Raw genomic sequence first — 27,047 nt, 5'->3', positions numbered from 1 at the left:
GTTGAGGGATGTTCCCTATAAACCTATTTTATTGAGGGTTTTCATCATGAAAGGATGTTGTGCTTTGTCATGTGCTTTTTCTGCTTCTATTGAAATGATCATATGGCTTATTCTTTCTCATGTTGATGTGTGTATATTACATTGATTGATTTGTGAATATTGAACCACCTTGCATCCCAGGAATAAATTCTACTTGATTGTGGTGAATGATATTTTTAAATGTGTTGTTGGATTCAGTTTGATAGTATTTTGTTGAGTATTTTTTACATCTATGTTTATCAGGGATATTGGTTTACAATTCTTTTTTTTTTTTTTTTTTTTGCATTTTCTTAATCTGGTTTTGTATCCAGTTAATGCTGGTGTCAGAATGAATTTGGAAGTTTTCCTTCCCCTTCTATTTTTTTGTAGTAGTTTGAGGAGGCATATTCTCCTTTTTTAAAAGCTTAACATATCACGTACATTTTCCTCTATCAGTGATTTTTCAGTAATGTAATATTTCCAATTGCTGTCTTAGTCCCTTACATAGAGCTATAACAATTTAAAAATTTCTTCTGTTGTCATTTAGGTTGTTTTTTTTCTGTCAGTCTCTCTGCCAGTCTGTGTCTTCTTTAGCTTTTTGTCTTTCTCTCTCCTTTTTTTTAAAAAAGATTTTATTTATTTATTTGGCAGACAGAGATCACAAGTAGGCAGAGAGGCAGAGAGAGAGAGGAGGAAGCAGGCTCCCTGCTAAGCAGAGAGCCCGACGCAGGGCTTGATCCCAAGACGCTGAGATCATGACCTGAGCTGAAGGCAGAGGCTTAACCCACTGAGCCACCCAGGCGCCCCTCTCTCTCCTTTTGTCTGTCTGTCTCTGTGTGTTTCTCTGTAACAGACAGTCTTGAACATGGATCTTTATAAACATCCCTGATTTTTCTTAATGCTTCATTCCTAGAAGTAGAATTAATGGGTGAAAAAGTGACAAAAATCAAACCAAAAAAAAACCCCCAAACTCATTAATACAGAGAATAAAAGTGGTCGGTAGAGGGGAGATGTTTTGTTGCGGGGAATGTACAACAAAGGGAATATAGTCAGTGACATTGTGATAACATTGTTTGGTGACAGGTGGTAAGTACATTTACCATGGTGAGCACTGAGTAATGTATGAAATTGTTAAATCAGTATGTTGGACACCTGAATTCAATATAACCATGTATGTTAATTATACTTCAATTTAAGATAAATTAATAAAACTAATGAAAATATATGAAGATTTAAAAAAATTTTAAATACATATTGCTAGATGGACTGTCCAAAAAGTCTGGACCAGTATACATTTCAAATAGCAGCACGTTTTCTTTTGTTTAAAGAGCCAATTTGTAGGATTAAGAGAATTTTGGAATGAATGACTGGATGATCTTTGCATTTTGGAAAAAATAGACTTCTTCTGACTTTTTTGTCTTTCTTTTTAGTCTTTTTATAGAAGTTGTATTCCTTTTTCTTTTCTGTTGGATCACATTTCTAATTTATATTTTGCTAGTTTAATTGTTGTATTTGTCATAGGATGGGTGCTAAGGCACTATTTCAATAGGGAAAAACAATCTTTTTATATTCTCAACAGTTTAAACTATTTTTCCATATATTGAACATACGCTCATCTAGTTCCTTGGTTGATTGCAAAGAGAAGATAATAAATAACTGTGACTCTTAAATTGGTGAAATGTTTGTATCCAGGTATCAATATCTGGAGACAATATGGTGGAGTGTCAACTGGAGACACACAACAACAAGATGGTCACCTTCAAGTTTGATGTTGATGGTGATGCACCAGAGGATATTGCAGACTATATGGTAAGTTCAGTGAAACCAAGTTATTTAACCTTTAGCATTCTGTCTCTTTTTTCACTCATACTCTCCCCTCACTTATTCAGAGCAGTCTTTTAAGGGTACCATTAGTTTTTAAGATTTGCGCAGAACTATACTACTTATAACAAAAAGTAAGTCACTGTAACTTCTTTCATTTCAGTATATTTATCTCTAAAATATGAGGGGTTTTTATTAAGAGGTCAGTGATTCTTATCCCAGACTGCATGTTAAATTCATCTTAAGAGCCTTTTACAAACAAATCTATTGCCTAGGTCCCTAATTAAATCAGAATCTTTGGATATTAGGCCTAAGCATCACTAGTTTGTAAAATACTCCAGGTAATTCTATTGTATTAGGTACTGATATGTCATCTTACAAGTAGGTGTTTAAATAATACTCATCATTTCTTTTCATTTTCATATTTTCTTTGAATTGTTAGGCTTAAGTTAGTTGTTTTGCCCTTTTTAAAATGCAGATAAATAAGGGTAGAAGGAAGAGTACTTCATGCTTTTTTTAATAGCCTTTATTTTGTTTTATTTCTTTTCAGTATTCCAGAATTCATTATTTATGCACCACACCTAGTGATGCAAGCAATACGTGCCCTCCATAATACCCGCCACCAGGCTCACCCAACCTCCCACCCTCCTCCCCTCCAAAACCCTCAGATTGTTTCTGCCAGTTTTCTTTAGATGTGCATTCCTGAAGAAAAAGAATTAAGCATTTTTAAAGTTAATAATGTTGTTAGTTCTGCCTCTTGTTTTTGTTTTGTTTTCAGTTAAGTTTATTGATCTAATAATTGTTACACAGGAAATAAAACTAAAATTCTTTAGTAACAGTTCTTTTTTAAAAAATTAACATATAATGTATTATTTGCTTCAGGGATACAGGTCTGTGATTCATCAGTCTTACACAATTCACAGTGCTCACCGTAACACATACCCTTCCCATTGTCCATCACTCCGTCACACAATTCCTTCCACCCCCGACTCCAGTCTAGTTCTGCCTCTTGTTTAACATGTTTTCGGAACTCTCCAGGCCATTCTTTATAACATTTAGAGATGTTCATTTTGTGATTTAAAAAACTTTTGGGTTTGGACATCCTAGTGGTAATCATAAACATTTCCTCAGTTATGTTCCTCAAATGATAATTTATAGAATGTGAGATGTTTTTTTAAATGCTGGCTTTTTCTCTGGTAGGTGTTACCAATCTGACAAGCATCAGTGGTCTCAAAATAAGAATAAGTTAATGTTTTACGTGGCATTTTAGTGTGGTCATTTTTTAAAAGATTTATTTATTTATTTTAGAGAGCGCAAGAGCGCCAGCGGAGGGAGGGGCAGAGGGAGCGCATCTCAAGCAGACTCCCTGTTGAGTGTGGAGCCTGATGCTGGGCTCTATCTCATGACCCTGAGATCATGACCTGAGCTGAAACCAAGTGTTGGACACTCAGCTGACTAAGCCACCCAGGTGCCCCAGTGCTGGTTGTTTTTAATTCTCTTGTGGCCTTTGTATCTAATACTTAATTTTCATTTATTTTTCTTTAAGATAGTCACCATTGATATAATATTATAATTTTGAAGAAACTAAATTTAATAGACTTACTTTTACTTTTGGACAGGTTGAAGATAACTTTGTGCTAGAAAGTGAGAAAGAAAAATTTGTAGAAGAATTGAGGGCTATTGTAGGTCAAGCCCAGGAGATCCTTCATGTCCACTCTGCTGCAGATAGAGCCATCGGAATTGACTCTATTATTGTGGAATCCAACAATAGCCAAGTAAGAGCAGTTGTTTAACAAATAGGTCTTCTCAGGTATATATCAGGAACTTCTTTATTTATCTGTTCATTTTTAATTCAGACAGGACCATCTGAACAAGTACAGATAAATTCTGCATCCACTCAAACCAGCAGTAAGTATATTTCATAAAATTTACCATGTGGCTTTTGAAGCAAGACATTTGGAAACTTTAATTTATGTATCTTCATTGAGAAAGATACTAGCCCATAAAGGAAATTCATAAATTGTTAATGTAGGTTTACCTACACTTGTAAAGTCCTTTTCAGCCCAGATGTAAGAAGTAAAGCCATTCTCCAGATTTTCTTCAAGTGTTGGTTCTTTATCCAATTAATTGATTTCTGAGTCATTGCATGGTATATTATCAGAAAAGCAGTCACAGTTCTGATGACCTTTAATGGCTTTACTGTTTGAAGTTAATTGGTAAGTTGGTTTTTTAAACCACTGATATGATGTGGACAGTACCTTTCTTAACTAATATCACTATGTTCTAAGTTTGCCTTGTGTTTTAATATAGTCATTTATATCTTGATTTCCTTCCACTAGTGTTATACTTCTACCTGCTGTGATCAGTGATAAGTTTTTGTAAATCAGTTACTAGCTAAACTTCCAGGGACTAAAAATGGGTTCTTCTGTTTTCTTTTCTGATGACTTTATCTCTCCATTCTTTTCAGCTCTGGTCATGGTTATATTTAGAGTATCTGGGAGGGGGCAAAGAGCCATAGACAAATGAGGACCTGTGAAGGAATTATAACAACATGAAGAAGCAACAGGTGGTGTGGGAGTCATGACACCAGATACCATTACTCTGAAATTTACTTTGTGTTAGGATACCAGGGTCCTCCTCTGTTCTTTCTTGCTAGGGGGAATTTGAACAGATTTCTGAGTGATAAAGTATGGTAAAGTTTACAAAAAGAATTACTTACTTGAATGAATTTACATAGTAGGAGTAAAGATGTAGGGACTTTATTTTTAAGTTGTCATACAGTAAAATTGATTTTTTTCTTTTGGTGTATAGTTCTGTAAGTTTTGATACCTATAGAATTGGGTAAGCATCATCATAATCAGGATGCAGAACAGAAGATAGAGGTTTTATTGGAGAAAGTGCTTTCCATTTTTCCCCAAAAATGTGCCCTTTTCTAATTGCTATTGCTACAATGTTTGTTTTCATAGATTTAAAGAATCCTTCCCTAATAATATTTTGTACTTAGTTCTTTAGAGTATTTGCCTGCGTTGGGAGGTCTGGTCTTATAAATTACACATATCCTAATGCTGCTGGAAATGGAGATACAAGACAAATTGGTGTTTTAACCTGGTTTCCTTAATAGGGTAAACAGGTTGACAATTGCTTAGCATATTGATTTTTGCTAATTCTTTTTACAGATGAATCTGCTCCACAGTCATCCCCAGTTGGTCGGTGGCGATTCTGTATCAATCAAACAATAAGAAACCGTGAGGCTCAATCACCTCCTTCTCTTCAGCAGTCCATATCTACAGTTCCTGGGCTGTCTCTGCTTCCTGGTAAGTGTTCATTGTCTGCCAGCTTTCTCCAGACTTGGAGGGGTTACAAGATGTACGATATATACCATATCTTTAATTTGTGTTCATGGATATTGTATTCTTATGAGAATGTTCATAATAATTTTTGAAGGTGTTATTGTTAGGGTATAACTTAAGCCATTTTAAAAGGTAATATTTTTAAATACAATATTTATGGGAAAAAATAAAAGGCTTTTATTCCTTGACAGGCTGACTTCTGTGTATTTTGGGTCTTATTTACAAGACTTAATCACACAGGTTCTTGTTTGTCCCTTGTTCCTCTTGTACCCTTTGAATTTGGTTACTAGTCCATCCTTTGTATTTATTAATATGTGCCTAGCTATTCTTTGTTATTGTTCCAGGTCCAAGAACCACAAGTAATAAGGAAATATCACAGGACACACTGCCCACTCTAGAAAGTAATCCATGCCAGCGTGTACTTTTTGCCTCCAAATCAGAACTCAAGGATGTAGTTGATGGTAAGATTTCTGAATATGCCAGTGTAGAAACTAAGCAGCCAGCTATATTGTATCGAGTGGAAGATGACAGGCAGATAATGGCACAAGTTACTAGTAGTTCAAGTTATACTGCTACTTCAGTTCGTGCAATTCCAGTTGAATGTGAGGGACTCACCAACCAAGCAGGCATATTTCTACCTGTATATCCATGTCACCAAGCTGCCAGTCAGGCTGATGTACCTATGGTCCCTCCTGGCGAGTCAACTCAGATTGCTGGTAACTCTGTTACAACTCTGGCATTTATATCTGATCAAAAGCCTCAATCCTTAGCAGTGCAGCAGCCAACTATGGATGCAGAGTTTATTTCCCAAGAAGGAGAAACCACAATGAACACTGAAGCAAGTTCTCCTAAGATGGTCATTCCCACTCAGACCCCTGGCCTTGAACTGACTACCCTTCTACCCACTACTATCCTGGAATCAGATGGGGAAAGACCTCCAAAAATGGAGTTTACAGACAACCGAATTAAAACTCTGGATGAAAAATTAAGAAACTTGCTCTATCAGGAGCATAGCATATCTAGCATCTATCCTGAAAGTCAGAAGGATACCCAAAGCATAGACTCTCCATTTTCTTCCTCTGCTGAAGATACGCTTTCATGCCCAGTGCCAGAAGTCATAGGCATCAGTCACAGTGGAATTCAAGATAGTCCTGCACAGTCCCCTAATTTTCAGCAGACAGGCTCTAAGATTCTGTCCAATGTGGCTGCAAGTCAGCCTGCTAACATATCAGTATTCAAAAGGGACCTGAATGTGATAACTTCTATACCCAGCGAATTATGTTTACATGTAAGTATTATTCTTTCTAATCAATTTCTTACCCTTATTCTTTTAAAGAAATTCCTTCTTTTCTAAAGTTATATCCTTTGAAATGAAATTGTCTATGTCTTAAGATTCTGAGGTCACAGGTTATTTAAGAAAGTCATGACTTTGGCTGCAGGTGCCCAGAATTTCTAGATGGAGACGACAGAAATATCATTGGTGAGAGAGCCCTCTGCTGCATTAGCTAGGAACCTGCAAGGATGTCTTTTTTTGTATTAGTGACAACAGGACTAATTCATAGATTGTTTTAGTAGGTAGGAAGAACTGACTTTTAGATTTCCACTTAAAAGTGCCTGTTCCCAATTTCCTTTCTTTTTTTTTTTTTTTTTTAAATATTCCATTCACCCGACAGAGAGAAATCACAACTAGGCAGAGAGGCAGGCAGAGAGAGAGGAGGAAGCAGGCTCCCTGCCGAGCAGAGAGCCCGATGTGGGGCTCGATCCCAGGACCCTGGGATCATGACCTGAGCCGAAGGCAGAGGCTTAACCCGCTGAGCCACCCAGGTGCCCCCCAATTTCCTTTCTTAAAAGTTTATGCTTCTAGTTTAATCTTGTTTGGTGGGTTTTATTTGGAAAAAAATTATTATTTTTTTAAATTTTAATTCCAGTTCACCTCCAGTCTAATATTAGTGCAGGTGTACAATATAGTGATTCAGCACTTCCATCCAACACCCTGTGCTTATCACAAGTGCCCTCCTTAATCCTGGTCTCCTATTCAGCCCATCCCTCCACCCACCTCCCCTCTCTGGTTCTTGGTTTTCCTCTTCCCCTACCCCGAGTTCATGTGTTTTGTTTCATAAATTCCACGTGACTGAAATCATACCGTATTTTTTTTAAGTTATGTACATAGGAACTTAATTTCCCTTTTCTTTTCCTTCAAATCACAGGGGTAATGACTATCTGGTGTTTATCCAGTATTTGATACTTAACCTTCTTAAGCTTACATGGATCTTTTTACATCCCTATAACTTTTTATTTACAAAAACAGGATTGTGCTATATGCATATTGGTCTTCAAATTTATCTTTTCATTTTATGGTATATCATAGTTATATTTCTAAATCTTCACCACTGTATCTCTTTATTATTGTTATTATTATATAAGTATCATATGTGTGTATGTAAAGTAGAATCCATCCCACTTCCAAACCTATAGACACAGCTGTTAATGAATCTTTGCAGACATAGTTTTAACTAACATACAGATATTTGTATAATCATACTTCTTTTTAAAAAATATTTTATTGGGGCACCTGGGTGGCTCAGTGGGTTAAGCCGCTGCCTTCAGCTCAGGTCATGATCTCGGGGTCCTGGGATCGAGTCCCACATCGGGCTCTCTGCTTACCAGGGAGTCTGCTTCCCTCTCTCTTTCTCTCTCTCTCTCTCTGCCTGCCTCTCTATCTACTTGTGATCTCTCTCTGTCAAATAAATAAATAAAATCTTTAAAAAAAATAATAAAAAAAAATAAAAAATATTTTATTTATTTATTTGAGAGAGAAAGAGAGCACGAGCTGGGGGAGGGAGCCCAACCTGGGGCTCAGTCCCCGCCCACAATCATGACCTGAGCAGAAGTCAGATGCTTAACTGATGCCATCCAGGCACCCCAGTCATACCTCTTTATTACATATTTACAAAGACATAGATACATATGTTTTTATACATATACTTCTCTACATGCATGTGCTATTCTGCATTTTTTCAGTTAATGAACACTTATTCATGTTGGTCCACATAGTTCCACCTCACTTATGTTTTTTAAACAATGTCATAATATCCCAGTGAATAGATACAACATAAAGCTTTATGTTGTTGTAAACTAGTTATTTTAAATTATGTAGTTAATATATAAACAGGAAAGCAATTCAGAAGGATAGAAAATTAAAAGTAATTATGCTAACAACTTCTTATACCCCATTCTACTCCCCAAACACTGTTCAGTTCCTGGTTTTAATTCTCGAAGTCGTTGCCATTAATAAATTGTAAATAATGTACTTACTCATCTATCTTTTGATTGAATACTTTTAGATAATACCTACTACTATGAAGGGTGAGGAAATTATTATATTTTCCCTTTCTTCTTCTTTCCCACATACCTCCTAATTTTTATTACTTGTATTGCTTTTTAACACTGGCAAAGTTTATAACATCTACATTTTTTTTTCTGTAACATTGGTTGTGCTTTGTCTGTGGGTTGATTTGAAGAATTGAAGGTTAGTAAACAGCATTTATATTATGATTATATTGTTATCCGATGATCATGTAAGATGATTAGAACCATTAAAAATGAAAAATAATTTTCTGTCATTTAAATTTTGTTGCCCAGAAGACACTCACTTGTCAAGGTCAAATGGATTCTTTTGTCTAAGCGTCCATTGCTACTTCTGGATCAAACTTACTTGCCACTATTTCTGGTGTCCTAGAATTCCTTCCTCCCCTACCACAAAATGCTTCAATGAGTAATATTTTAAAATTTGTTGCTTGGGTGACTAATTTGGGTATTTTTTGAAGTCCAAAAATGCCTTTATTGCTTCACACTTGATTAAGTGTACAGGTTATACAAGTGTACACAAGTGTACACTTGATTAAGTGTACATGATTGGGTCATTTTGCGTTCATTTTTGTATATGGTGTGAAATAAAGATTCACCTTCATTCTTTTGCATCTGACTATCCATTTGTTCCGGTACCATTGTTATTCTGTTTGTTTTTATTATAAATGGAATTGTTTTCTTAATTACCTTTTCAGATTTTTCATTGCTAATATATAGAAATACAACTATTTTTTGTGTTGATGTTGTATCCTTCAATTTCGCTGAGTTTGTGTATCATTTAGTATTTCTGTATAATATATAAGATCATATTGTCTGTAAATAGCGATGGTTTATTTCTTCATTTGCTGCTTTTCTTATCTATTAACTTTTCATTGTCTGCTTTCTCTTTGTCCTTTTGCTTTTGTACTGGAAGAATTTCTCAATTTTTAAGCTATTTCCAGTCTCCTATTCAGCTGTTTCTTTATGTCAAGGATTCTGTTATTACTTTTTTATTTTAATTTTTTTTTCATTTTTTTTAGAGAGGGGAAGAGAGAAGGGCAGAGGGAGAGGGAGAGAATCCTAAGCAGGCTCCATACCCAGCACAGAGCCCAACATGGGGCTCAATTTCACAACCCTGAGATCATGATCTGAGCTGAAATTAAGAGTTGGATGCTTAACTCTCTGAACTACCCAGACACCCTGAGGATTATATTTTTAATTTCCAGTAACTGTAGTTCATAAATTTTCTTATGGTTGTATTATCTTCACACATATTTCTGGAGATATTAAAGTCTTATTCTATGTTATTGATGCTATTTCAAAACTTGGCTATTCTTCTTATTGAATTTAGTGTTTTCTTTTTAAATTTTTTTATTTATTTACTTTATATGTAGGCTCCACACCCTATGTGGGGCCTCAACTCATGACCCTGAGATTCAGGGTCACATGCTCTACTGACTGAGCCAATCAGGTGCCCCTAATGTTTTCTTATAGTGTTGATTTCCCGTAAGTGTTTGGTGATTCTTAGACTCATTTTTTCTTTTTCCCCTGTAGGATTTTTTGTTTGTCTCTCTAAATGCTATATATAAAATTGTTGTAGCCTTCCTCCAGTAATTGTGGGAAAGGCATGGGACACACATCTTGGCTCTAAATATTACAGCTTTTCTTGAAATGCTGCCTAGAAGGTAGCTTAATCTTCTTCAAAGGTGGAAGGGCTTTCCCTTCCTTCTGGATGTTGTCTCCTTTCTACATTGCTGATTGGGCCACATAACATTTTCTTCTTGCCACTCTTATTTGGGAGCAGATGCCTCTGCTATCTTTTGCTTGCTGTGGAGGTAGGGAAGGAAAGAAGAACCGCCTGGCTATTCTTTCTTTGGTACCCCAACCAGTTTACTCTCCCATTCAGTGAGTAAGTCAAGATCTCTCTTTGTGAAGCCCAAATTCTAGTGGGAGAAGATAGATCCTAAACAAAGAAAGAAAGAAAAAGGCTATGATAGAATGAGTAGGGGATTACTTAATATAGGGTAGTCAGGGAAGAACTTGTGTGTGGTGGTTAAGAGTCATAGGTGGAGACCTGTTCAAGGAACCAAAAGAAGTCCAAGAAGTAGGAGAGTGTTATGAGATGATGTTGAGGTAGATAGGAGACAGATTGGGGACAGCTTTGTAAGCATTCTAGCCAACCACTCTTCCCTTCGGATGGCCAGGGCTGGTTTTCACTGCCTATATCTGCCACCCAAGTTTGCAGCATTTTGAAATAGTTACTGCCTGTGTCATGGGCTTCTTTTTCTTCCTTTAGTCATATACGCATGTGTCTATGCCTGTTTTTTTTTTTTTCTGTCATGTCTATGTATTTGGACTGATAAGGTAGGCTAGAACTTGTGCTTAACTCACCATCTTGATCCAGTTATTACTTATTAAAAATTTTTCTGTAATTTCAGTGGGACCAATGCAACATTTTCTAAATTTAATATTACTGAGAATTTTTTTCTCTTCATGAAAGTAACATTATTACTAGTTCAGAATGAGATTTTTTTTCCAAAATAGGACTTCAGAAAATAAGAACTGATTGTTCAGAATTCTAATAACTGCTGACCTGCCCTGAGTGTTAATGCTTATTCAAGGCTCCAGTGTACTTAATGCCACTTACGCTATCTTCCTGAAGACAAATGCTGAATCCCATTCTTTGAACTTTTTAATACTCATTTAATTTTCTTTTCTTTCTTTTTTTTTTAAGATTTTATTTATTTATTTGACAGAGAGAGAGATCACAAGTAGGCAGAGAGGCAGGCAGAGAGAGAGGAGGAAGCAGTCTCCCTGCAGAGCAGAGAGCCCGATGCGGGGCTCGATCCCAGGACCCTGAGATCATGACCTGAGCCGAAGGCAGCGGCTTAATCCACTGAGCCACCCAGGCGCCCCCTCATTTAATTTTCTAGATTAGTAGAGACGAGTCTCATGTTCCCAAAGTTGTGTACTTTTGTATTAACTGTTATAGAGGATTTATTTTTTAAGTACTCATTTAGAGTACAACAGTTAATTCTGACATTCTGACAAAGGATGGGAGGCAAGAAGAGGAGAGTGATTTTTATAGTGAGCTGTGGCCTGATGTTAACAATTTTTATAGCAAGAATTTGAAATAATTTCAAGGTCCATTGTAAGTTTCTGCGTGCTGACATAAAGTAAGAAATTTGATTTGGTAATATTTCTCTATAAATCTAAATGCCTAGAAAAGCTTTTTTCTATGTTATCATGTGTGTTAGGCATCTTTAACTCTCTCAAATAATATGAGCATAAATGAAAGTTTCATTTTAAGAGCATAGGGTTTCAGTAACCTTTTTTTCTTAATAAATGAAGCATATGAAGGAGATAATTTTAATTCAGTTTTCAAAGTTGCTGTAATGAAAAATATTCTAGGGTAGAAGGTTAATATTCTGTTCTTTATTTGTCTGAAGTCCAAATAATATTTTTAAAGAAAGGGGAAGGATTTATTCCGGTAAGTTGAATACTTCAGATTTGCTCTGATATGCAGGTATACATAGCATTCCATTTTTGATTACTGATTAGTCCGTGCAAGAAAGTCCAATGATATAAACAACTGTTCACCTTACCTAAATTATTGCCATTTTGGTTTTTCTCTTTTTGTCTCCATTAGGAGATGTCCCCAGATGCTTCACTGCCAGGGGATCCAGAGGCCTATCCTGCTGCTGTGTCAAGTGGTGGAGCCATTCATCTGCAGACAGGAGGTGGATATTTTGGCCTAAGCTTTACTTGTCCTAGTCTCAAAAATCCTATTAGCAAGAAATCCTGGACTCGCAAATTAAAAAGCTGGGCATACAGGCTACGGCAGTCAACCAGCTTTTTCAAGAGATCAAAAGTCCATCAAGGTAGTGTGCTTACAGTCAGGGACATAGACTAGGTAACATCACTTTTCATTTACTTCTTTTTTTTTTTGTTTGTTTGTTTGTTTGTTCATATACAAACCTTACCACTTTTTCCACGTAGCCAATGTCTGTGACATGTCCCATTAGTGTCATTGCCACTTTACTTTTCCTTTTGTAACTAATTTCGTTTTATAGTTATTCATTTCATGTAGATACTAAGTCTCGGGATAAATCTTACAATGTCTGATTTTGAGTTAGCAACTTCTACAACTTCTACAACAAGCAACTTCTACAGTGTTGCTTATTACATTAACACTTTTTAATTATTTAGCAGGCGTTAAGCTTTTTCTACTTTTCTTCACTTTTTGGTAATGTAAACAAATTTAGTCTTAACAAACAATTTTCTCTTTTCTGCTTACAATTGTGCAAAACTTGCAGTGGAAACAGAAGATACGAGATCAGCAGTTGCTCCTGATCCCATTCCCCTGAAGGGAGAGTCCATGGCTGATACTAGGGCTTTGAGTAGATGTAAAGCGATGAGTGGATCATTTCAGCGGGGTCGGTTCCAGGTTTGTGTCTTTGGTTGAATCTTTATCTATAAGGGCATTGTAAAAGAGAATAGCATTAGAGATCTTGGTATTTAAATAATACTCATTTTGAATGTAGATTATTGTCATATTTAATTTTTTCCCCTTACACACATCCCTTGCCTTTTGTAGACTTTGAGTTAAGTCTAAAGAAATGGGGATTTTAGTAGTGGAAAAGAGCACAGAAATGAGTCATCATTTTTCAGTGGGTGGTTGGGTCACCTTTTTTTATAAATCTGTTTCTTGTCATTTAGAATCTCAGCAACTTGAATTATCGATTTTTTTTAAATTACAGAATTTTGTTTGAGCAATTTGAAGCCAACTCTCTTTACCCAGGGGACCTAATTGAAAGACTTTGAAAATTATAATGAGAATTATAAATGGGGTTTTTAAGTTTGGGTGTTATCGATGTGTGTACGTCACAGCAGACCATTCACTTGTCTGTGCCATATTTTGATACTGAATTTCTCTGTGGGTTTACTCTTTGGTTAGACAGAGCCAGCCACTTTTGCCTTTTTGTATCTCAGGTGATTACAGTTCCTCAGCAGCAGTCAGTGAAAGTGATGTCTTTTGGAATAGAACACACACCAGCATTCAAAAAAATGACAACCCATTCTAGTGAAGAAGCTCTAGCCTTTATGGACAGAGCGAAGTCTCAATTAGTGGAAATGGAACCTGCCATGCATAATCCACAAACTTCACTTTCTTCTCAGAAGTTACAAGCTCTTCATGAGACTTTCAAAGAAGGGAAAAGAATTCCCAAACAAGGAGACAATTTCTCATCTTTCAGCACAGCTTGTGAGACTGATGTATCTTCAATGACCCCAGAAAAAGAATTGGAAGAGAACTCAGCCACGGGAAGTAGTATGCATTCTGGACTTGAACTGTTGCTTAAAGAGAGAGAGATACTTACTGCTGGTAAACAGCCTAGCTCTGATAGTGAATTTTCAGCCACTCTTGCTGGCAGAGGGAAGTCAGTGGCAAAGACTGGTCCAGAGAGTGATCAGTGCTTACCCTTCCGTGAAGAAAAAGCCTATAACCAAACACAGAGCTCACTCTTCTATTCACCATCTTCTCCAATGAGCAGTGATGATGAGTCAGAAATAGAGGATGAGGATTTGAAGGTGGAGCTTCAGAGATTACGAGAAAAGTAAGATCGTTTCTCTTTTGTCACAAATCTGGTTGCCTGGAGTTTTATAGAACTAAGTATTTGACTGATAGCTAATTTACAGTTGGTAATTTTTAAAAAAAAAAAAAAGATTTATTTGGGGCACCTGGGTGGCTCAGTGGGTTAAGCCGCTGCCTTCGGCTCAGGTCATGATCTCAGGGTCCTGGGATTGAGCCCCGCATCAGTCTCTCTGCTCAGCATCGAGCCTGCTTCCCTCTCTCTCTCTCTCTCTGCCTGCCTCTCTGTCTACTTGTGATATCTCTCTGTCAGATAAATAAATGAAATCTTAAAAAAAAAAATATTTATTTATTTGTTTGTTTATTTATTTATTTGAGAGAGAGATAGAGCACATGTGTGCACAGGGAAGGGGCAGAGAGAGAATCTCCAGCAGACTCCGTGCTGAGCATGGAGCCCAACATGGGGCTCAATCTCATGACCCTGAGATCATGACCTGGGACAAAACCAAGAGTCAGATGCTTAACTGACTGTATCACCCAGGTGCCCCATGATTGGTAACATTTTAATGATTGAAAATTTTTGAGGATTGACAAAGATAGCATCAGATCTCACAGGTTAAAGGCTCAGTCCCACAGATGCCAATCATAAGCCCTAGTAGTGTTAAATTATGCTTCTGACCAAACTGTTGTAAATCAAAGGTTCCCACAAGCCCTTCTTTAGATTCAATTAATTTACTAGAGCAGTTTACAGAGTCAGGAAGAACAGTTTACTTGCTAGGTTTTCAGTTTCTTTTTTTTTTTTTAAAGATTTTATCTATTTATTTGACAGAGAGATCACAAGTAGGCAGAGAGACAGGCAGAGAGAGAGAGAGAGAGAGAGAGAGAGAGAGAGAAGCAGGCTCCCCGCTGAGTGGAGAGCCAGATGCTGGGCTCGATCCCAGGACACTGGGACCATGACCTGAGCTGAAGGCAGAGGCTTTAACCCACTGAGCCACCCAGGCACCCCAGGTTATCAGTTTCTTATAAAAGGACACAACTGAGGAACAGCCAGATGGCAAGGTATAGGGAAAGTGTTATGGAGCTTCTATGCCTTCTTGGGAGTGCTACTGTCCCAGCATCTTCATGTTTTTACCAACCTGGACCCTCTCTCAGCCCTATAGCTAAGGGATTTTTATGGAAACTTCATTGTGGTAGGCATGACCAATTTAAACCATTGGCCACTGATGATTAATTCAATCTCTTCCTTCTGTCTCAGAGGTAGAGTGGGAGGGGCTGAAAGTCCCACCCTCTTATCCCTTGCTTGGTTCTCCTGGCAATCAGCCCCCATCCTTAGGGGCTGTTTCAAAAGTCAGTTCATTAATATAAACTCAGGTGTGGTTCCAAGGGCCTTGTTTTAAATAATAAGATTCCTTTAACCTTTATCACTCCAGAGCTACTTTAGGAACTGGAGCTATTTGAGGACAATAGATCAAATATTAAAATAAGAGATTCTCTGGGCACCTGAGTGGCTCAGTTGGTTAAGCATCTGCATTTGGCTCAAGTCATGATCCCAGAGTCCTGGAATCAGGCCCCGCATTGGGCTCCTTGCTCAGCGGGAAGTCTGATTCTCCCTCTCCCTCTGCTGCTCTCCGTGCTCATGCTCTCTCAAATAAATAAGTAAAAATCTTAAAAAAATAAAAGATTCTCTTATTGTTCCTTATAGCTTAAGAAATTACTAGGGTTTTAGGAGCTATATTCCAGGAACAGGGATAAAGACCAAATATATATATATTTTAATATAAATCATAGTATCACAACAATAAAAAAGCACACAAAATAGCCTCTTACTTCTCATGCCCTAATCTTATTTCTCAGAGGCAACCACTGTGAACTGTTTGGTATATATCTTGCCTACATTTTTCTGTGCATTTATAATTATATACTTTTTGCCCTTTATGAAAGTGAGGTCATAATATACATGTTATTCTACAATTTTTTTACTTAATTGTTGCTTATATATGTACATGTTTGCATAAATAATCTTTATTCCATATATTAGAATAGCCACTTAAATTTTATTTAATCCCTCATTAATGGACATTTCAACTTTATTTCTTGTTTTGCTTAAACAATGTTGAAGTAAACAGCCTTATATTTTCACATACTTATGTGAGTATTTTTGTTGGATAGATACCTAAGTAGAATTTCTGGGTTAAAAGGTATGTATACTTTAAATTGTTAGATACCGCTAAAATTGTTGTTCAGGTGGCTTTATTTTATTCACCAAACAAATATATGTGAAAGTGGGGTGCCTGCCTGGCTCAGTCAGTAGAGCATGTGATTCTTGATCGTGGGATCATGAGTTCCAGCCCCATGTTGGGCATAGAGATTACTTTAAAAAAGAATATATATATATATATATATGAAAGTGCCTGTTTTCTCACTTCTTAACATTGAACTGGGTATTATTGATCCTTTTAGTTTTATTCCAATCAGATGAATTAAAAATATTTCTTAAGAAATAATTGTATTCTCCTAATAGTGAGGTTGTTCATATCTCATATTTATTGCCTGCTTATATCTCCTTTTTGGAGTCACCTCATAGTCTTTCCTCTTTTTCCTATAAGGTGGTTTCTTTTTTTCTTAGTGATTTTTTTAAACAGATTTTATGTATTTATTTGAGAGAGAGAGCGAACAAGCATGAATGGGGGTGGCGGGCAAAGGGAGAGGGAGAAGCAGATTCTCCACTGAGCAGAGAGCCCGATGCGGGCTCGATCCCAGGACCCTGGGATCAGGACTTGAGCTGAAGGCAGCCGCTTAACTGATTGAGCCACCCAGGTGTCCTTTTCATATTGATTTTTTTAGGAATTATTTGTATATTCTGTATATTAACCTTTCAGTATATGTTGCAAACATTTTGTTATTTATACTTGCAACATATAATAAAGAAAAGGTTAATATTAGCAATACTCTGTGACTTTAAATTGTATTTCATTGTCTTTCACTATATTGAAGTTTTAAAATTTTTTTTATTTATGACAGAGAGAGAGAGGCAGAGGCGGAGGGAGAAGCAGGCTTCCTGCTGAGCAGGGTGCCAGATGCAGAGCTCCATCCCAGGACCTTGGGATCATGACCTGAGCCAAAGGCAGATGCTTAACAGACTGAACCATTAGGCACCCTATATTGAAGTTTTAGAAATTTGTTCTTGTCACTTTGTTCACTTTTTTCTTAATGTCTGATTAGTTTAATGTTGAGCTTAGGAAGGCATATCTCATCCTAAATTGTGAATATTCTGTATTTTCACATTGTTAATCAAAATTCCTTGTTAAACTTGCCTTGTATTGATGTAGATATTTCTTGAGTCATCTGTATGGTGCCAGTGCTATTAAAATGCTTTCTGCATTATTTTCATTTAGACACATTCAGGAGGTGGTAAATCTTCAAACCCAGCAGAATAAGGAGCTGCAGGAGCTCTATGAACGCCTTCGGACAATTAAAGATAGCAAAATCCAATCATCAGAGGTTCCTGGGCCGCCTTCATCACCACGGAGACCAAGATCTTTCAAAAGCAAACTTCGTAGCCGCCCACAGTCCTTGACACATGTGGATAGTGGCACAGCGGCTACAGGTAAATCGGTCTTAAAAGTGATTTTAAAAATCTGGTCAAATATCAGCAAAGTAAGAAATATAATGATGATATAATTATTTATTACTTTTTATAATTTATTTCTTATTACACTAAGATGCTTTAAAGAAGTATACATTATCCTAAGATTCTTTTCTACCTTTTTTGGTAGAAATTCTTTTGTGAAATTATGGTGAGGCTAGATGATAGATTTTGTAGAGCAGATGAGTGTGTTCTATGTTTTCATTTGGAAAACAAACACCTGGAAGCCCAACTTCAATCCTGCAAATAGGGTTGGGTTTTTGTGTTTTTTTTGATATTTCAGGTTTTTAATTTTTAATAGTTATTTCCTGATTCCAAAAATATTTTAGGAAATTTTTTTTAAAGATTTTATTTATTTATTTGACAGAGAGAGATCACAAGTAGACAGAGAGCAGGCAGAGAGAGAGAGAGGGAAGCAGGCTCGCCCGATGCGGGACTCGATCCCAGGACCCTGAGATCATGACCTGAGCCGAAGGCAGTGGCTTAACCCACTGAGCCACCCAGGCGCCCTATTTTAGGAAATTTTAAAAGTACAGAAATACATTGTTATTGTTGCCACTGATAATTATTAATACATACTACAGGTATCAAAGCATAGTGTAAATTGGCTGCATCTCAGTCATTAAGCTAATTATTTAATTCTTTGGTCTCTTTAATGTCCATTATCCTATCTCTAACATCTGCAACTCAGAGCTGGGATATTTTCTACTTTCATAGCCAGTTCCATGGAAGAGAGATTTTTTTCCTTTAGCAAATATAAAAGAATGCAGCCAAGTAACTAAGTCTGTGTTCAAATAATTTTTAATTAATTCTGAATATATTGGTATATCACTGTTAGCAGTACATTCTGCAAATAGTTTTTAAAACTTTAGCAATCAGGGGCGCCTGGGTGGCTCAGTGGTTTAAGCCTCTGCCTTCGGCTCAGGTCATGATCTCAGGGTCCTGGGATCGAGCCCCGCGTCGGGCTCTCGGTTCGGTGGGGAGCCTGTTTCTCCCTCTCTCTCTGCCTGCCTCTCTGACTACTTGTGACTTCTCTCTCTCTGTCAAATAAATAAATAAAATATTTAAAAAAACAAAAAAAAAACTTTAGCAATCATTGGGAGCTAGAGTTTGTTGAGGAGTTTGTAACTAACAAAGATAATCTTAAAAATACTGTCATGTTCTATGTGTTGTAAGAGATAATTGTTTCTTATTTATGAGACTATTAGAAAAATGTACTTCTTTGATTTGAAAAAAGAGGATCAGTCTCTTCTTAATAAAGAAGTTGTTAATTGGGTCAGACTTCCTGCTTACATGTGCATTTAAGTGAGGGCTGATGGTGAACTATAAGGATATATGTAAGATCACAACAGAATTTGTGGTAGACAGAATAATGGCCCCCAAACATGTCTTTGTGCAAATTTTTGGAACCTGAGACTATGTTTGGTTATATGGCCAAGGGGAATGGGGGTTGTAGATGGAATTAAGGTTGCTAATTAACTAACTTTAAAATAGGAAGATTATCCTGGATTATCCAGGTGGGCCCAATGTAATCACAAGGGTCCTTTAAAGTGGAAAAGGGAAGCAGAAGAGAGGGTCAGAGAAAATATGTGAGGGTGGGGGAGCAGTGTCAGATGGATGCAACATTGCTAGCTTTGAAGATGGAGGAAGAGGGCACAAACCAAGGAATTCAGGTTGACTGTAGAAGCTGGAAAAGGCTGGGGAGCAGATCTCTAGAGCCTCCAGAAGGAATGAAGCCCTGCCAACACCTTGATTGTAGTCTGGTGAGACCCATGTTGGACTTCTCACCTACAATACTATAATAAATTTGTGTTGGGGCGCCTGGGTGGCTCAGTGGATTAAGCCGCTGCCTTCGGCTCAGGTCATGATCTCAGAGTCCTGGGGTCGAGCCCCTCATCGGGCTCTCTGCTCAGCAGAGAGCCTGCTTCCCCCTCAATTTCTGCCTGACTCTCTGCCTACTTGTGATCTCTCTGTCAAATAAATAAATAAAATCTTTTAAAATAAATAAATAAATAAATAAATTTGTGTTGCATTTGGTATGGATGTTAGCCACTAATCTATGGTAATTAGTTATAGCAACAATAGAAAAGTAATACAGATCTTAAGAATGGGAACTCTACTTTGTGATCCTCGTAAAGATAGAACTGAAGGGTAAACTTAGATTGAGGGCAACTTTCGGAGTTTAACAGCAGAAGCATGTGGACTTTCAATCTAATACACTGCCATTAATTGCTATAATTAAAAAAAAAAGATTTAGTTCTTTATTTGAGGGAGAAAGAGCCAGTGTGAGAGAGCATGAGAGAGACAGAGAAAGAGAACAAGCAGTTGAGGGGTATTGGGAGAAGCAGACTCCCTGCCTATCAGAGAGCCCTTCCCAGGGCCTGATCCTTGACCCTGGGATCATGACCTGAGCTGAAGGCAGCCACTTAACCAAGGGAGCTATCTGTTTTGTTCTTAAGTGACTTGCTCTTTTTATGTTGTTTCTGTTTCCCCAGAACTTTGACTTGCAGATGGCTTTGGTTTGTTATGATCCAAATCATTCTTTCACTTTCTAATCCTTGCTTAACTGGCTTTTGTCAGGTTGCAGAGACAGAAAACTGACTGATGCTGCTCATCTTTTTCCTGCCAAGAGATGGGCCAGAGGCCATCACCTGTCCTATTGTTGCGCTCTCCTCTAGTCAGGTTGTTAACAGGACTTTTGCTCTGTAGGTGAACACGGTTCTTGGTCACACCACTTTGAGGAATGAAGAGGTAGAGCAGACAGAGTGGTGGACAGCAAAGCAAGGAGTGTTGAGTTAAAGCAAAGTGATAGTACAGAGCTCCCGAGGAGGGAGGGGACCTGAGAGGGTTGCCACCAGAGTTTCTAACTCAAGGGTTTTTTATGGGCTGGTTGGTGGGCTGTTTTAATCTGATTAAGCCTCCCTGCATCTGTAATCCAATCAGGTTATTGTCACATGGGAGAGGGTGGCCGGCTCCTTCCATGGTGTTGTAAATTTTTTTTAATATTTTTTATTTATTTATTTGACAGACAGAGATCACAAGCAGGCAGAGAGGCAGGCAGAGAGAGGGGGAAGCAGGCTCCCCGCTGAGCAGAGAGCCCGATGCGGGACTCAATCCCAGGACCCCAAGATCATGACCCGAGCCAAAGGCAGCGGCTCAACCCACTAGGGTGGTTTCCTGTTAGGGCAAAGGGCCCCTTGTCTCTGCCTGCCTTCCAGCTATCTTTCATCAATATTTGTTGTTGATCCATGTAGTGATTTTTTTATTTCAGTTATTGTACTTTTAAACTATAGAATTAAAAAAAAATTCTTTAAATTTTTAGGCATAGTTTCCTTAAATTTGAATACAGGTTTTGTCTACTAATACCAAAATCTAGGCCCCTTTCAGGATTTTTTGTTCACTTTTTTCCTGTGTAGGCGGAATTCTATTCTTTTCTTTGCATGTATCTTATTTTGTGATAAAAACTGGACATTATAAATAATATATTGTAACAGCTCTGGTATCAGGTTCTCTCACCTTCTTCCCCACCAAGGTCTGTTGTTGTATTTTGTTTGTTTATCATTATTATGGTATATTCTTACTGCTGTTTGTTTACTGATTTTCCAGAATAACTCTGTATTCCCTGCAGTATATGACCATTGAGTTCTTTGCAACTCCAAAAAAGTTACGTTTTTATTTTTAAGTCTGGCATGCTGATGTTCACACCTGGGCCAGTATATTTAGTGGTGAGCCAATGATTTTTCAGAAGATTTAAAAAAAAATTTTTTTTAAAGATTTATTTATTTATTTATTTGACAGAGAGAGAGGGATCACAAGTAGGCAGAGAGGCAGGCAGAGAGAGGGGAAGGAAGCAGGCTCCCTGCTGAACAGAGAGCCCGACGCGGGGCTGGATTCCAGGACCCTGAGATTATGACCTGAGCCGAAGGCAGCGGCTTAACCACTGAGCCACCCAGGCGCCCCCCAAAAAATTTTTTTTTAATTTCTTTTCAGCATAACAGAATTCATTGTTTATGCACCACACCCAGTGCTCCATGCAATACGTGCCCTCCCCAATACCCACCACCTGGTTCCCCCAACCTCCCACCCCCACCCCTTCAAAACCTTCAGGTTGTTTTTCAGAGTCCATAGTCTCTCATGGTTCAAGTGAAACCATATGATACTTGACTCTCTCTGCTTGACTTATTTCACTCAGCATAATCTCTTCCAGTCCCATCCATGTTGCTACAAAAGTTGGGTATTCATCCTTTCTGATGGAGGCATAATACTCCATCGTGTATATGGACCACATCTTCGTTATCCATTCGTCCATTGAAGGGCATCTTGGTTCTTTCCACAGTTTGGCAACCGTGGCCATTGCTGCTATAAACATTGGGGTACAGATGGCTCTTCTTTTCACTACATCTGTATCTTTGGGGTAAATACCCAGCAGTGCAATTGCAGGGTCATAGGGAAGCTCTATTTTTAATTTCTTGAGGAATCTCCACACTGTTCTCCAGAGTGGCTGTACCAACTTGCATTCCCACCAACAGTAGAAGAGGGTTCCCCTTTCTCCATATCTTCTCCAAGACACTTTGTTTCCTGTCTTGCTAATTTTGGCCATTCTAACTGGTGTAAGGTGGTATCTCAATGTGGTTTTAATTTGAATCTCCCTGATGGCTAGTGATGATGAACATTTTTTCATGTGTCTGATAGCCATTTGTATGTCCTCATTGGAGAAGTGTCTGTTCATATCTTCTGCCCATTTTTTGATATGATTATCTGTTTTGTGTGTGTTGAGTTTGAGGAGTTCTTTATAGATCCTGGATATCAACCTTTTGTCTGTACTGTCATTTGCAAATATCTTCTTAATTAAGTGCTTCATCTGGGTGTTTTTGCCAAGGGGATCTCTGAGGGAAGGCACACTTTCAAGCTTCACTTTATAAGACAACCTTTGAATTTATTTCCTGCTTTCTTGGGAACTGAACTTCAGCCAGAATGGAATGATTGGTACTTTCTCCTTTCTCATGTCTTTCCTGGCATGCCAGACATTTATATTCCCAGGAATATGTCAAAGAATTTGAAAGTTTCCTCTGGTCATCTAATTGTCCTAGAATTCCTTTTTTTTTTTCTAGAATTCCTTTTTAATTCTAAGCCAGGCTCTTGTGTGCCCCAACTAAATCACAGCTTTATGCATCCAAGTTGTTGGCAGCACTTTCCTATGGTTTCAGTAATGCCCTGGAGGTAGTTCCCTACCCTCCCCCACTCCCTCTACCCAGCCTGTCTGGGATGACCTGAGCTTGGAGTGAAACCAAATATCTACCACACTCTAAGAATGGAGTTTTTTTTTTTTTTTTTTAAGGTTTTAAGTTTAGGCACAATATTGACTCAGGGGATAGTGCTTTTTTTTTTAATTTATTTATGTTTTCAACGTAACAGTATTCATTGTTTTTGCACAACACCCAGTGCTCCATGCAAAACGTGCCCTCCCTATTACCCACCACCTGTTCCCCCAACCTCCCACCCCTGACCCTTCAAAACCCTCAGGTTGTTTTTCAGAGTCCATAGTCTCTTATGATTCGCCTCCCCTCCCCAATGTCCATAGACCCATCCCCCTCTCATCCCTAGGGATACTGACCTGAGCCAAAGCAGACAAGGCAGACCCTTAACCAACTGAGTCACCAGGTGCCCCTTGGGATGGTACTTTTTTTTTTTAAGATTTTATTTTATTTATTTGACAGACAGAGATCACAAGTAGGCAGAGAGGCAGGCAGAGAGAGAGATGAGGAAGCAGGCTCCCTGCTAAGCAGAGAGCCCGATGCGGGGCTTGATCCCAGGAGCCTGGGATCATGACCTGAGCTGAAGGCAGAGGCCTTAACCGACTGAGCCACCCAGGTGCCCTGGGATGGTACTTTTAAGGGAACACAAAAAGAGGTCTAATCTCTATTGTCTGCAGTGCTGCTGGCTTTTGGCCATCAGAATACTGAGTTGAAGAAGAAGCAGGGGTGGGACTTGCCAAAAGTAATGTCACAGACCTCAGTAGTTTGTCTTGGATAAGCGATTTTTATTTCATTCTATGCCTTTGGATAATTGTCAGAGTTCTAAAATGGTTGGTTTGAATTGTTTTGCCCATATTTTTATTGTTTTTAAGAGCATATTCACCTAGGCCCTTACTCTGCATTTTTTAAAGTCTTTCTCTTCCCTCTTCTATTTATCACAAAGACCTTGCATTGAATTAACATTATTTCTTCTTTGACTGTCTGGAAGAATTGTTCAGTGAAACCACTTGGGCTCAGAGATTTCTGTTTTAGGAAGTTTTTCACTACAAATTCAAATTATTTAATAGCGGTATAAGATTATTGAAGTTATACATTTTGTGTTAAGTTTTTATAGTTTATGGTTTTTGAAGCTTGGTGCATTTCATCTAAGCTGTTGAATCTCTGTGTTTCAAGTTGTTTATTATTACCTTTTTAATGTCTTAGAAACCAGTAGTGACATGACCTATTTCTGGTATTTGTAATTTGTGTCTTCTCTTTTTTTCCTTTTCAGTCTTGATAGAGGTTTATCTTATCCAGTGTTTGCTTTTATTGGTTTTCTCTATTGTTTTCCTGTTTATCTTTCATTGATTTCTGCTCTTTATTATTTTCTTCCTCTTACACATGCCTTATTTTTATTTTGCCCTTTTTCTAATTTCTTTAAATGGAAACTAGGATTATTTTTTAAAGATTTATTTATTTATTTTAGAGAGGAAGTACACACAAGCACAAGTGTGTGCCAGCAGTGGGGGGAGGGGCAGAGGAAGAGAGGATTGAGAGAGAATCCTCAAGCAGATTCCCCACTGAGCCTGGAGCCCTACTCTGGAGCTCAGTCCCACCATTCTGAGATCATGACCTGAGCTGAAATCACTAGTCTGTCGCTTAACTGACTGAGCCACTCAGGTATCCTGGAAGTTAAGATTATTGATGTGTGAGACCTTTCATTTTATAGTACAACCTTTTAATGCTATAAATTTTTCTAGAAGTACCAAAATACCATTTTGGCTACATCTATTAAGATTTTTAAAAATTAAGCTTTATTTTAGGGGGGACAGTTTTAGATTTACAGAAGAGTTGTTTAGATAGTATAGAGAGTTTCCAATTTCCATAAGACAGTATTGAGAGTACCCCACACCCAGTTTTCCCAATTATTAACATCCTACATTAGTATGGTATATTTGTCACAACGAATAACCCAATCTTGATACATTATTATTAACTAAAGTCCATATTTTACTCTGATTTCCTTAGTATTTACTTATCTTTTTTTTTCTGTCCCAGGATCCCATCTAGGATACCACATTATTTAGTGTTCATGTCTCCTTAAGCTTTTTTTGGCTCTAACAGTTTCTCAGAACTTCCTTGTTTTTGATGACCCTGAAATTTTTGAGGAGTACCAGTCAGCTATTTTGTATGGTTTTCTTTTTGAACTGTTCTTTACTTACTAGCACCAGAAGGTGCTCTAGGCTAATTTTGTATATTTCCTGGCCCAGTCTTAGGAGCCACCATTTCCAAAAGGAATCCTAATTCCTTTTACTAGAGAATATACTAGCCAGCTTCTCCCTCTCCCTCCCCCCGCCTTGATGCGTGCTCGCGCTCTCTCTCTCTTTCTCTCGCTCGCTTGCTCTTCCTCAAATAAATAAATAAAATCTTAAAAAATAATCCTATCTATAATGTTAATTTTTTTAAGTAGGAAGTAATTGACCCAGTTTTTTTTTTAAAGATGTATCCATTTAGTTGAAAAAGAGAGAGTGTGCGTGTGCACATGTGCACACGAGTGGAGAGAGGAGCAGAGGGAGAGAATCTCAGACTCCCTACTGAGTGTGGAGCCCTATGTGGGCTCAGTCCCACAACCCATGAGATTATGACCTGAGTCAAAACCAATTGTTGGCTGCCAAAGCAACTGAGCCACCCAGGCGCGACTGACCCAGTTATTTTTACTTTGTGCTTTCTAGCCTGTCTTCTTTGGTCCGTTGTTCCAGTTCAGTTGCATTGCCTCTGTGGTACTCTTTGAGTCTTTCCCACATGTGGGTCTTCCAGTAATCAATCTCACTCTTTGGCAGTTGTCTTAGTTCAGTTTTCATGTCTTTGGTGTACTCATTTTTCATGGCTGAGAGAAAGAAGTATGCTCAAGTGTGCCCCTCATTATAGGAAGAGAGTATAAGAAATTCTGTGCATAAATTTCTCTAGATTCCTGTTTCTTTTTCTCTTGCTGATCCTATCATGCATCTTTTTGCTATAATAAACTTAACTGTGAATACAGCTAAGTTGAGTCCTTATAACTTTGATTGAATCATTCAATCTGTGAGTGGTCTTCAGGACCCTGAAACATAATTGCATTACATAATCACAATCCTCAAAATACTCTAAGGTAGGTAGACATTAATGTGTCTGTCTCTTATGGGTAAGAAGACTAAAGTTAGTGAGGTTAAACAACTTCCGTGGGACCCCAGTTCATAAGCGAGGGAATCCAAATCTGTTTAATCCCAAAGCCTTAGTTCTTCACTGTTACTCTTCATTGCCTCCCAGTACCAGAAATTATGTCTGCAGTGGGTTGAGAGAAGGCAGTGAAAGCTTATAGAGGGTGATAATGGTCTGAAACTGCTACATACAGAATGTAGTTTTGAGTTGGTCTTGAAGGATAAATGGACAGGATTAAAATTGGTGAAGTGCTGTGGGAAGAATATTGTCTACAGGTAGAATTGTATGATATAAGCATGCAAATGTTAAAATGCAAGATTTATCTCCAAGAAAGAGAATATAACAGTTGGGCGAAATGGAGCGTTTATGTTATTAGAATTAGAAGGTTTTTCTTACATACTTAAAAAAAAACTTCTGGGAACTGCCATAGCTTGTCTTTGCTACAGTTTAGTGTAAGATAATGTATCTGATCTAACACATAATTATATATTTAAGCTTAATAAATGAGACAGTATGTTTCTTTAGGGATAATAAATATCTGTTCTGCAAAGATAACCATGACTACTACCAATGACTTTGCCACCTAAACAAGTTAAAAACCCACTGTTGTTAGTATTAAGAAACTTCTGAAGTGGAGGGGGGCAGTTTGAAGAGAAGAGTGAAATGCTGAAAACAGCATTTAACTGATACTAACCTGGTGGCAGTGTGAAGAATGTATTGGCTAGAGCTAGGGAGGCAGTCCATTTAGATCATTGTAATCATAGCATTCCATGTATGAGATGATTAAGAGCTTAGAGAATTGTGAAAGTGAAAATAGGTGAAAGATATTGTATAGGATGAAT

General features: G+C 37.8%; 1 protein-coding gene across 3 annotated transcripts in view; it reads left to right on the top strand.

Annotated features, from left to right (window-relative positions):
• The window catches only part of WNK3 (WNK lysine deficient protein kinase 3), a 157,738-nt gene that overhangs the window by 118,341 nt on the left and 12,350 nt on the right, over positions 1–27,047 (top strand). For 2 of the 3 annotated variants that reach the window (XM_045994705.1, XM_045994704.1), the window contains exons 13-21: positions 1,711–1,827; positions 3,459–3,614; positions 3,696–3,747; positions 5,016–5,153; positions 5,534–6,477; positions 12,187–12,418; positions 12,854–12,984; positions 13,530–14,152; positions 17,523–17,734. In XM_045994705.1, the coding sequence (XP_045850661.1) occupies positions 1,711–1,827; positions 3,459–3,614; positions 3,696–3,747; positions 5,016–5,153; positions 5,534–6,477; positions 12,187–12,418; positions 12,854–12,984; positions 13,530–14,152; positions 17,523–17,734 (2,605 nt within the window). The remainder of the gene's footprint in view (positions 1–1,710; positions 1,828–3,458; positions 3,615–3,695; positions 3,748–5,015; positions 5,154–5,533; positions 6,478–12,186; positions 12,419–12,853; positions 12,985–13,529; positions 14,153–17,522; positions 17,735–27,047) is intronic. The other variant, XM_045994706.1, reaches the window with a different exon arrangement.

The sequence above is a fragment of the Meles meles genome, chromosome X (genome assembly GCF_922984935.1).
Source record: "Meles meles chromosome X, mMelMel3.1 paternal haplotype, whole genome shotgun sequence".
NCBI classification, from domain to species: Eukaryota; Metazoa; Chordata; class Mammalia; order Carnivora; family Mustelidae; genus Meles; species Meles meles.
The sequence above is the reverse complement of the archived record's forward strand: the minus strand, read 5'-3'. Positions and strand labels throughout refer to the sequence as shown.